At 45.6% G+C, this 12,280-nt stretch overlaps 1 protein-coding gene across 3 annotated transcripts in view; it reads right to left on the minus strand.

Annotated features, from left to right (window-relative positions):
- The window catches only part of TIE1 (tyrosine kinase with immunoglobulin like and EGF like domains 1), a 150,168-nt gene that overhangs the window by 49,122 nt on the left and 88,766 nt on the right, over window positions 1-12,280 (minus strand). For all 3 annotated transcript variants that reach the window (XM_029618099.1, XM_029618098.1, XM_029618097.1), the window contains one exon: window positions 4,672-4,882. In XM_029618099.1, the coding sequence (XP_029473959.1) occupies window positions 4,672-4,882 (211 nt within the window). The remainder of the gene's footprint in view (window positions 1-4,671; window positions 4,883-12,280) is intronic.

The following is a 12,280-nucleotide window of genomic DNA, read 5'->3' on the forward strand; positions in this document are numbered from 1 at the left end:
AGTGTAGAGGCAGGAAGACGGGAGGCTGGGAAACGCTATGTTGCAGGTGGTGTTGGTCTGACTGAACAGGTTGGGACGTTATGCAAGTGTAGAGACAGGAAGACGGGAGGCTGGGAAACGCTATGTTGGAGGTGGTGTTGGTGGTCTGACTGAACAGGTTGGGACGTTATGCAAGTGTAGAGGCAGGAAGACGGGAGGCTGGGAAACGCTATGTTGGAGGTGGTGTTGGTCTGACTGAACAGGTTGGGACGTTATGCAAGTGTAGAGACAGGAAGACGGGAGGCTGGGAAACGCTATGTTGGAGGTGGTGTTGGTCTGACTGAACAGGTTGGGACGTTATGCAAGTGTAGAGGCAGGAAGACGGGAGGCTGGGAAACGCTATGTTGGAGGTGGTGTTGGTCTGACTGAACAGGTTGGGACGTTATGCAAGTGTAGAGGCAGGAAGACGGGAGGCTGGGAAACGCTATGTTGCAGGTGGTGTTGGTCTGACTGAACAGGTTGGGACGTTATGCAAGTGTAGAGACAGGAAGACGGGAGGCTGGGAAACGCTATGTTGCAGGTGGTGTTGGTCTGACTGAACAGGTTGGGACGTTATGCAAGTGTAGAGGCAGGAAGACGGGAGGCTGGGAAACGCTATGTTGAAGTCTGACTGAACAGGTTGTAGGTGAAATTGTTGAGGATTGTCTCCCCTGTCTAATTTGTGAGAAGAAAGGCTATGAAAGGGGGCCTTGCCCTAAGGACCCACTAGAAACACTGTATAGGAAGTACAGTGGGGGAATGGAAGCCATGGAGGTCTCTGCCCCAGTAAATAATGAGGCTACAGAAAGGAATGTGGGTACGCAGGAAGAAACCAAAGGGGGGACCTGACAGAAGGAGACCTCATAGTTACTGAACCTGGGGACAGTAACACAGGAGAGATGAAGAGAGTGGGGGAAAAAGGGAGCCTGGACTTAAAAAGGCAGAAGAAAAATAAATTTAAGAGAAAATATTCTCTGTCCTACAGGATTCAACGATAGTTCAAGACCTAAGGGAGTTAGAGAGAGGAAAATGCAAGGGAAGGTCTGTGGCAATAAGGACCTCCCCAATCAATTGGCAGAGACTTTATGGGAAAGAGTAAGGCAGCTCTGAGCCAGCTGCAATCTGAAAGGAGACAGTTCACCACGTTTCTGAGAGATTTCATTAATCAGCATAAGGCAATCCTTGAAATGGTGACAAAAGAGTGGAAAAAACTGAAGGAAAGATGCAGGAATTTCAAGCTAAACTTCAGGAGAACAAGAGAGTCCAAACAGAGCTAAACGTGAGGGTCAGTCAGCTCACTGAAGAACTCGAATTGATGAGGGCCAGGGGAGCAGAAGAAAAGAAGATCAGGGCTCTTAAACAGGTAGAAGAGCTGCAAGCCCAGGAAGCAGAGTTACAAGAAAGTCTGGATGCAGAGAAGGCTTCCCGCAATAGAGGGAAAACCAGAACCAGCAGCTGGAGATGCTGAAGCTAGAAATAAAAGAGAGTGAGCAAGCTAAGATTGAGTTTGCAGAAGACGTTGCTCAATTAAAGGAACAGGTCCGGCAATTACAAAAGCAAGCCATGGTAGTGGAAGCAGAGAACCCACTCCCTGAAGCCCAGGCTGCTCAGAGAACCGAATGGATGCAGCTAAGACACATGAGATTGCAATGCAGATGACTCAAGTGGACATGAGCTGAGGCAACTCACCAGAGAGAACACTCAGTTAATGAAAGACCTGAGAAAAAAATTCCAGCCTGCCAGAAGAGAAGCAGCAATAAGCTGGGTTAGAAAAATGCTTCACTCTGATTTGTGGTCTCTGCCTACTGCCCAGCAGTCTATGACAAGGCTGCAAGGTCATGCATGACTCTCAGAGAAGGGCTGGCTGGCTGCTTTTTTTTTTACATTAGTTTCACTTTGTAACCGCAGACTAGTAGTGCACCTGTTCAGCCATTGATTCCTATGGCCCAGAGACATCAATGGCCCATATGAACGAATGAGAGATGAAACAAATGAAACGAATAGGATGTGTTTCATTCATGGGATGACCCCATTCATTTCATGGACACCGTCCCTTCTGCACCTTCCTATGTCATTGGTACCGATGTTTGCCACGCAGCTAGCTGCTCCCCAGCACTCTCTAAAATATTATCTAGGTGGTGCATGAGGCAGGCAAGTTACAAAGTGATCCTAAAGCACACCAGCCACCCACCTTTCTAATGATTGAATCACCCACTACAATGGCCATCCTAACGCTTCCCTCCAAGTCATGAGCCACTGAAAACACATCCTTGGTGGAAGAGGATAACATCACCTGGAGAGCATATCCTAGCTACAAGATCATTTCCTTCCAAATCAGTGGTTCAATATTCATAAACTTTCTATTTAGACAGATAACTTGTGAGTTATCCATCTAAAAGGCTTTGAATATTGATCACTTAGTATTTTACGGTAAAATTGTTAATGTGGCCAAACACAAGACCACCAACCCTTGTGAGAACTCCTGCATGAAAGTAAACTGTAATGCGCTGATCAGACAGTCCCATAATCCTGACCAGGATTCCTTCCTATTACTTCAGGGCTGCTTATTCTCCAGCACTCGCCATGTGCCAGGGATGGGGGTTCAGGCTCCAGCTCCAGAGACCGTCGGCTGCATGTGCTAATCATAGGTTTCGTTTTATCTCAAGCCCTGCTCCTAAGTTCTTCCTTGAATACTGGAAACTCTTACCTCATTTGTAGACAGCAGGGCCAGGATGGCCCTGCTGCGTTTGATTCAGTCTTGCATACAACATTACTGACTAGACTTGTGGAAATTGGGTTTGGGGAAAAAGTAGCAGAATGCTTTGCTCCTTCTTGATGGGTCGATCATATCAAGTAAGGGTGGATCTGGATGTATCTGACTGGTTGACATTGCAATGGGTGCCCCACAAGGGCCCTGTCTATCCCCTATCTGCATTATTACAAGAAATGAAGGAATTTTTTCATCTTTATGCTGCTGATTTGCTGTCGTTATTTACTGTAATTGGTGCAGATGATTACTTCTGATGTAAATATTCTTACGCTACAGATGAATCAGAATGGACTGCGAGTTAATGTTAAAGAGGGAACTGTTACTATTTGCATGTGTTGCAGAAACAATTACCAGGGAATTACTATTGCAGGTGTTGAATCAGCTCAGGATTTAGGGGGTTCCTAGATTCTGCAGTTACAATGCACCTGCAAGCTGTGCTGAAGAAGGGCTTTTTTTAAATTGAGGAAACTCTGGAGATGAAACTATGAGCTTGTTAGGAATGAATTTAGGACAGCGATGCAGGCAGGCCTTTGTGTTATCTTGTTTAGATTACTGCAACACCCTCTCTATGGGACTTCCGAAGTGCTAGGTGCTGAAGATTTAGGTTAATTATTGCTTTAAGAAAAATGCCTCATGTTGACTACTAATTGGAATAACAAGGCCTGAAGAGGGAAAAAAATGTAATTGTCAGCCCAAGGCTGGGAATGGCGTGAAAGTGCAGAAATGAATGTGAGATAAGGAAGGTGCCAAGAAAGTTAAACAAAGTACTGAGAAGCAGACTGTGTGGTGTCTGAGAGGCGCATGAAGGAAGGAAACGTACCAGCAAACGTAGGGGATGAGCAAGGGGAGGGGTAGAAGCATATGAGAGCCATGTTTAACAGTGTATATAAGGGTAATGCACATGTAAAACCATGAGCAAACAGCAAGGCACGAGAAGCAGTATATTCTGTAATCCTCTCCGTTTACTCCCTGAAGGAAACACAATCTCGTTCTTTCGGTTTCCGCTATCTTGATTTTTGTATGAATGCATGAAATAAACAGATACTGCCAATTCTTATAAGATCTCTAAGCTACTTAATAACTGTTATGCTTTTGAAACTGTTTCATCTCTGGGGAGGAGAAGGCGGGGTAAGTTTCAGGGTATTTTAACATTTCTAGTAGTAGAGGATGGTTGAACAAGCCACTGTTAGGCAGATCGTGACCTCCCTGAAAGTTCAGGTAATGATTCTTTGAACTCCCTGAGTGACGCAGCCCTCAGGTAATGAACAGCGCGGACACTAAAGTTACTGATGAATGCTGCTGTCTGGTAATCACTGTTTGCCCACTATCTGCTCACATTTCCCCAGTTTTAAAAAAGCTATATTAGCTGCCTATTGAGTCAAAATGTAAATATTTGTATGGTGAATGCCCTGTTTATACACAGGTATTGTGCACAACAAACGTTACGTTCCATTGGTGATTCCTGGTGCCAGAGAGGTGCGTCTACAACAAGCCTCTCATCCTGCCTTCTCTCAGATAGCGCCAGTCCTGGGGATCTCTATTCCATTTCATATACACGGGACTGCACATTATCAATGTCTGAGAACTTTCCTTTTTAATACTGCTTTTAAGTGATATGATTTTTATTATAACTATATATAATGTCTGTTTACTATACTTGTAGATTTAATTGTTGCAATCCACTTGGGACAGTTTTCTGGTAATGAACTGTGGAATATTAACACCTGCAAATAAATAAATAATTTTGCCTAAGAAGAACCCCTTGAAGGGAATCCCAGACGTCTCTGATTCCACAGATGGGACGCTACAGCCCACAGCTGGCAGATTAAGGTCCCACAAGTGCCAGAGGTCTGTAAATGTCCCTTTCCTCTACCCCAGCTTACCTTTCAGCATTTTGATGGCTGCATTCACCTTCAGGCCATCCTTTTTTATCATGGCTTTTATGACTTGCCCAAAATTTCCTTCCCCGATCATGTCTTCAAAAGTGATATCATCCCACTCCAGGATGGGGTAGGACAGAGACTCAGTCTGAGGTTTGGGGCGGCGAGTTAGGGTCAGAGTGCCGGAGCTGAACTGCAGGATGGTTTCTTCACCCTGAGGAAGAGTGAGAGACATCTCAGAGCTTCATGAGCTGAATAATCCAGGCTGGGATGGAGTTAGGGGCGAGCTCACATAAAGGTAACAGCGGAGTACTAACGCATTTATTAAAATGATCAAACGCACTGCATTTATGTTAATATCTATACGTTTTGTAAACAAGTTGTGATCGCTATTTATAGTTAACTTAATTCCAACATCTATAATTGCCCTCCCAGTTCCCCCTGGTCCTCCCTCCCCCCCCCCTTTGAACTTTATCTATTGTTCATTGTTTTCAATATGGATTTCACTGTAAAGCAATGCTGCTGCTGTTATGTTTCATTGTAAACCAACGAATGTTGGTATAGTAAAAACATCAAATGAATAAATAAATACATACATACATATTTCTGATAAGGGTGGGCTTAGACAGGCAAATTAGATCTTACCTCCTAATTTTCATTCCTGGAATACACAGATCAGTCCAGACAAGTGGGTTTTGCCTCCCTACCAGCAGACGCAGGCAGAAAATAAAAACTTTTCAGGCACTGCTACATAACCGAGAGCGCCACCTGCAGTCCCTCAGTATTGACCTGTACCCAAGCCAAGATGAACAACGGGCAACAATTAGAACTCCCGCTTTCTAAGGCAAACAGGAACCAGGTTGGACTCCCTGAACCAGATGGTTGCTGCATCTTAAAAAAGATATAATTGCGATGGAGAAGGTACAGAGAAGGGCAACCAAAATGATAAGGGGAATGGAACAACTCCCCTATGAGGAAAGGCTGAAGAGGTTAGGGCTGTTCAGCTTGGAGAAGAGACGACTGAGGGGGGATATGATAGAGGTGTTTAAAATCATGAGAGGTCTTGAACGAGTAGATGTGAATCAGTTATTTACACTTTTGGGTAATAGAAGGACTAGGGGGCACTCCATGAAGTTAGCATGTAGCACATTTAAAACAAATTTGAGAATATTCTTTTTCACTCAACGCACAATTAAACTCTGGAATTTGTTGCCAGAGGATGTGGTTAGTGCAGTTAGTGTAGCTGGGTTCAAAAAAGGTTTGGATAAGTCCATTACCTGCTATTAACCAAGTTGACTTAGAGAATAGTCACTGCTATTACTAGCATCAGTAGCATGGGATCGACTTCGTTTTTGGGTACTTGCCAGGTACTTGTGACTTGGATTGGCCACACAGGCGGAGTGGGCTGATGAACAGAGGCCAGCTGGAGCTTCACAACTACCAGCCCTCGTTCCCCGCAGATTGAGCCTTTGAGTGCTGGGGCCGGCTGGACTTAGGTGGGCCTCTGTGTGAAGTTTATATGGAGATCGGTTCAGCCCAGAGACAGCAGGCGAATGATGGTACAGTCTTATGCTGGACGAGGTAGGGTCCTGGAGACTCGGGCGCCAATGGAATGGAAGCAGACAGGGGGCGCCCGAGCAAGACCAGGCCGAAGCCTGAATGAACCAAATCCAGGCAATAAGCTTGAGAGGCATCAAGGTACAGGCTTGAGTCAGGGCTGGTGGCAATCCAGAAGTGGTGGCAAGCAAGGCTGAGGTTCGAACATGAAGACAGATGAATGCGTGGGATAAACACTGTGGATCCATAAAGTCAAGAGGCCGCCAATGAAGAGTGGGTGACTCGCCAGAATGATGGCTACTGCCTGGACACAATACCCTTATTCAATAAACATACACATGGTTACTGTGACTCCAACATCACTCTAAGCTTCAACAGCAAGAGGAAATGTGGAAAAAAGGATTTGCACTCACAAAGCTGGGAGTAGCTGGCTTGTTACAGCGGTTACTACCCCAAACCAAATGTGCCTGATACTTCACTTTCGATGCACATCCAGCACAGCTCTCTGCTCCAACGACAGGGGAGAAGAAAAACTGATACTTCACGCATACCCAGCATAGCTTCAACGGCAGGGGAGAAGAAAAAGGATTCACACTCACAAAGCGGGGAGTAGCTGGCTTGTTACGGCGGTTACTACCCCAAACCAAATGTGCCTGATACTTCACTTTAGATGCATATCCAGCATAGCTCTCTGCTTCAACGGCAGGGGAGAAGAAAAACAACCAATAAGGGCTGTATAACATAGTCTGGGTTAAAACAAATAAGCATGGGTGTAGCTTGCTTATTGCGGCGGTTACTTTAGTACCCCTACTACCCCCTAACTAATCAAGCTTGATATTTCACTTGGATGCAGCTCCATCACTGCTCTCTACATTAATGGTGGGGGAGGAAGGGAAATAGAACCAAGAGCTAAAAGAAACAGATAAGTATGAGAGAAAAAATGTGTGAAGCTTGCTGGGCAGACTGGATGGGCCGTTTGGTCTTCTTCTGCCGTCATTTCTATGTTTCTATGTTTCTATGTTTCTATGTAGTCAAACGATGCAAGGTCTGGATCTGGGGATAGGCAAAAGCGTAGTCAGGTGAAGCAGAGGTCTGGGTCTGGAGATAGGCAATAGCGTAGTCAGGCGAAGCAGAGATCTGGGTCTGGAGATAGGCAATAGCGTAGTCAGGCGAAGCAGAGGTCTGGGTCTGGAGATAGGCAGTAGCGTAGTCAGGCGAAGCAGAGATCTGGGTCTGGAGATAGGCAATAGCGTAGTCAGGTGAAGCAGAGGTCTGGGTCTGGAGATAGGCAGTAGCGCAGTCAGGTGAAGCAGAGATCTGGGTCTGGAGATAGGCAGTAGCGTAGTCAGGCGAAGCAGAGGTCTGGGTCTGGAGATAGGCAATAGCGTAGTCAGGCGAAGCAGAGGTCTGGGTCTGGAGATAGGCAGTAGCGTAGTCAGGCGAAGCAGAGGTCTGGGTCTGGAGATAGGCAGTAGCGAAGTCAGGCGAAGCAGAGTTAAAGTCCGTGTAAGCAATCTAAGGGATGGAACAAGGCAGGAACGAGGAGACAGAAACCAGGAACAATGAGGAGCAGGAACGCAGAGACGAATCTCTAGGAGGCAATGAGTACTTGACCAGCGAGGGGACCTGTTGCAAAGGCAAAGCTAGGGAGCAAAGCCTGCGCTTAAATACAGTAGCTCTGCTGATGTCATCATCTGGGGCCGCGGCTAGGTTCCCGCCACGGTCCCTACTTAAGCAACAATGAAGCGTGCGCATGCGCCTAGGGAGGGGTGCGGCGCTGAGAGGGAGCGTCTCTCTGCGGGCCACGCGGAGAGGCCCGACAAGAAGCAATGGACGAGGTGGCTGGACCGGGGATGCCGGGGACTGCAGCGGGGCCGAAGGCACCAGGAGAGGTCCGAGGATGGAGCTGATTGCCCACCGCCGCCAGCGAGGAGGAACCAGGAGATGGAGTCACTGTAGCAAGGTGAGGGGCCGTGCCACGGGTCTGCCATGGACGGCACGCGTAACAGCCTTCTCTTCTCCACGCTGAAAAGTCCTAACCTCTTTAGTCTTTCCTCATAGGGGAGCTGTTCCATCCCCTTATCATTTTGGTAGCCCTTCTCTGTACCTTCTCCATCACAATTATATCTTTTTTGAGATGCGGCGACCAGAATTGTACACAGTATTCAAGGTGCGGTCTCACCATGGAGCGATACAGAGGCATTATGACATTTTCCGTTTTATTCACCATTCCCTTTCTAATAATTCCCAACATTCTGTTTGCTTTTTTGACTGCTGCAGCACACTGAGCCGACGATTTCAATGTGTTATCCACTATGACACCTAGATCTCTTTCTTGGGTTGTAGCACCTAATATGGAACCCAACATTGTGTAACTATAGCATGGGTTATTTTTCCCTATATGCATCACCTTGCACTTGTCCACATTAAATTTCATCTGCCATTTGGATGCCCAATCTTCCAGTCTCAAAAGGTTCTCCTGCAATTTATCACAATCTGCTTGTGATTTAACTACTCTGAATAAATTTTGTATCATCTGCAAATTTGATTACCTCGCTCGTCGTATTCCTTTCCAGATCATTTATAAATATATTGAACAGTAAGAGTCCCAATACAGATCCCTGAGGCACTCCACTGTCCACTCCCTTCCACTGAGAAAATTGTCCATTTAATCCTACTCTCTGTTTCCTGTCTTTTAGCCAGTTTGTAATCCATGAAAGACATCGCCTCCTATCCCATGACTTTTTAGTTTTCTTAGAAGCCTCTTATGAGGAGCTTTGTCAAATGCCTTTTGAAAATCCAAGTACACTACATCTACCGGTTCACCTTTATCCACATGTTTATTAACTCCTTCAAAAAAGTGAAGCAGATTAGTGAGGCAAGACTTGCCTTGGGTAAAGCCATGCTGACTTTGTTCCATTAAACCATGTCTTTCTATATGTTCTGTGATTTTGATATTTAGAACACTTTCCATTATTTTTCCTGGCACTGAAGTCAGGCTAACTGGTCAGTAGTTTTTCGATCGCCCCTGGAGCCCTTTTTAAATATTGGGGTTACATTTGCTATCCTCCAGTCTTCAGGTACAATGGATGATTTTAATGATAGGTTACAAATTTTTACTAATAGATCTGAAATTTCATTTTTTAGTTCCTTCAGAACTCTGGGGTGTATACCATCCGGTCCAGGTGATTTACTACTCTTCAGTTTGTCAATCAGGCCTTCCACATCTTCTAGGTTCACCGTGATTTGGTTCAGTTCATCTGAATCATTACCCATGAAAACCTTTGCTGGAACGGGTACCTCCCCAACATCCTCTTCAGTAAACACCGAAGCAAAGAAATCATTTAATCTTTCCGCAATGGCCTTATCTTCTCTAAGTGCCCCTTGAACCCCTCGGTCATCTAATGGTCCAACTGACTCCCTCACAGGCTTTCTGCTTCGGATATATTTTAAAAAAGTTTTTACTGTGAGTTTTTGCCTCTACTGCCAACTTCTTTTCAAATTCTCTCTTAGCCTGTCTTATCAATGTCTTACATTTAACTTGCCAATGTTTATGCTTTATCCTATTTTCTTCTGTTGGATCCTTCTTCCAATTTTTGAATGAAGATCTTTTGGCTAAAATAGCTTCTTTCACCTTCCCTTTTAACCATGCCGGTAATCGTTTTGCCTTCTTTCCACCTTTTTTAATGTTTGGAATACATCTGGACTGTGCTTCTAGAATGGTTTTTTTTTTTAAACAATGACCACGCCTCTTGCACACTTTTTACCTTTGTAGCTGCACCTTTCAGGTTTTTTTACTAACAATTTTTCTCATTTTATCAAAGTTTCCCTTTTGAAAGTTTAGTGCTAGAGCCGTAGATTTACTTATTGTCCCCCTTTCTGTCATTAATTCAAATTTGATCATATTATGATCACTATTGCCAAACGGCCCTGCCACCGTTACCTCTCTCACCAAATCCTGTGCTCCACTAAGAATTAGATCTAAAATTGCTCCCTCTCTCGTCGGTTCCTGAACCAACTGCTCCATAAAACTGTTTTTTATTCCATCCAGGAACTTTCTCTCTCTAGCATGTCCCGATGATACATTTACCCAATCAATATTGAGGTCATTGAAATCTTTCATTATTACTGCACTACCAATTCTCTTAGCATTTCACTGACCATCTCACCATCATGGCCAGGTGGATGGTAGTATACTCCTATCACTATACTTTTCCCCATCACACAAGGGATTTCTACCCATAAAGATTCAATTGTGCATTTGGTCTCATGCAGGATCTTTATCCTGTTGGACTCTATGCCATCCCGGACATAAAGCACCACCCCGCCTCCCAGATGCTCTTCTCTGTCATTGTGATATAATTTGTACCCCGGTATAGCACTGTCCCATTGGTTATCCTCTTTCCACCATGTCTCTGAGATGCCAATTAAGTCTATGTCATCATTCACTGCTATACCTTCTAATTCTCCCATCTTACTTCTTAGACTTCTGGCATTAGCATATAAACATTTCAAAGTTTGTTTTTTGTTTGTATTTTCATTCTGCTTTTTAATTGATAGGGATAAGTTAGAATTTTTTAGCTCAGGTGAGTTTTTAGTTACAGGCACTTGGACTACTTTTCTAATTATTGGAACCTCACTGTCGGGATGCCCTAATTCTAATGCATCATTAGTATCCTTTGAAGATACCTCTCTCCGAACCATGCGCTGCTGAGCGACTGTCAGCTTTCCCCTTTGTTCTAGTTTAAAAGCTGCTCTATCTCCTTTTTAAAGGTTAGCGCCAGCAGTCTGGTTCCACCCTGGTTAAGGTGGAGCCCATCCCTTCGGAAGAGACTCCCCCTTCCCCAAAAGGTTCCCCAGTTCCTTACAAAACTGAATCCCTCTTCCTTGCACCATCGTCTCATCCACGCATTGAGACTCCGGAGCTCTGCCTGCCTCTGGTGACCTGCGCGTGGAACAGGGAGCATTTCAGAGAAAGCTACCCTGGAGGTTCTGGATTTAAGCTTTCTACCTAAGAGCCTAAATTTGGCTTCCAGAATCTCCCTCCCACATTTTCCTATGTCGTTGGTGCCCACATGTACCACGACAGCCGGCCCCTCCCCAACACTGTCTAAAATCCTATCTAGGTGACGGGTGAGGTCTGCCACCTTCGCACCAGGCAGGCATGTTACCAGGCGATCCTCTTGCCCACCAGCCAGCCAGCTGTCTACATTCCTAATAATTGAATCACCAACTATGACGGCCGACCTAACCCTTCCCTCCTGGGCAGTAGCCCTGGGAGACACATCCTTGGTGCGAAAGGACAATGCATCACCTGGAGAGCAGGTCCTTGCTACAGGACCCTTTCCTGCTGCACCAGGTTGATGCTTTCCAATCATGAGACCTCCTTCCTCCAAGGCAGCACCAGGGCTGCCAGTCTGGAGTTGGGACTTGGCTACTATGTCCCTGAAGGTCTCATCTATATACCTCTCTGTCTGCCTCAGCTCCTCCAGGTCTGCCACTCTAGCTTCAGGCAGACAAGAAGGCACCATGCATAAAGATACCCCTGAATCAGACATCTGTAGGAAGGGATCTCAAGACCCTGCACAAATATGTGCTGAATTTTAGGTTGCAGACATATACGCTCAAATCTAGGCCATGGTCTTACATGCACAGGTCCCAGCACATGCAACCGCCAGGCAGTGAGAATGTGTGCACACGCCTAGGCATGCAAGAAAAGAACCGCTGCAGTGGCCTACCACATGGCTAAATAAAGCCTGCGTGCACCCTTCAGCGTGCTTAGGCCTGGATCCATTTAATATCCAGCACTGAAAATCATTGGCTGGAAGAATTTCTCAACAGCTTAGGCCTCTGGACTGGCCAAGAATCCATGGATACTGGGGCCAAGAGCCAGCATCTCGCTAAACATGCTTTGCGCATAAGCAAATTAAAACCAGAAGAAGATCTCTACTTCTCCTCATTGCAAGTGCCTGTCTGCTCCTTTGCAGGACAGGAAACTGCTGCTGTTAGTGACCAGGGGATTCCCCTGCCGCTCCCACCGACACTGCGAGGAATC

Source organism: Rhinatrema bivittatum, chromosome 10 (genome assembly GCF_901001135.1).
Source record: "Rhinatrema bivittatum chromosome 10, aRhiBiv1.1, whole genome shotgun sequence".
Classification (NCBI taxonomy): domain Eukaryota; kingdom Metazoa; phylum Chordata; class Amphibia; order Gymnophiona; family Rhinatrematidae; genus Rhinatrema; species Rhinatrema bivittatum.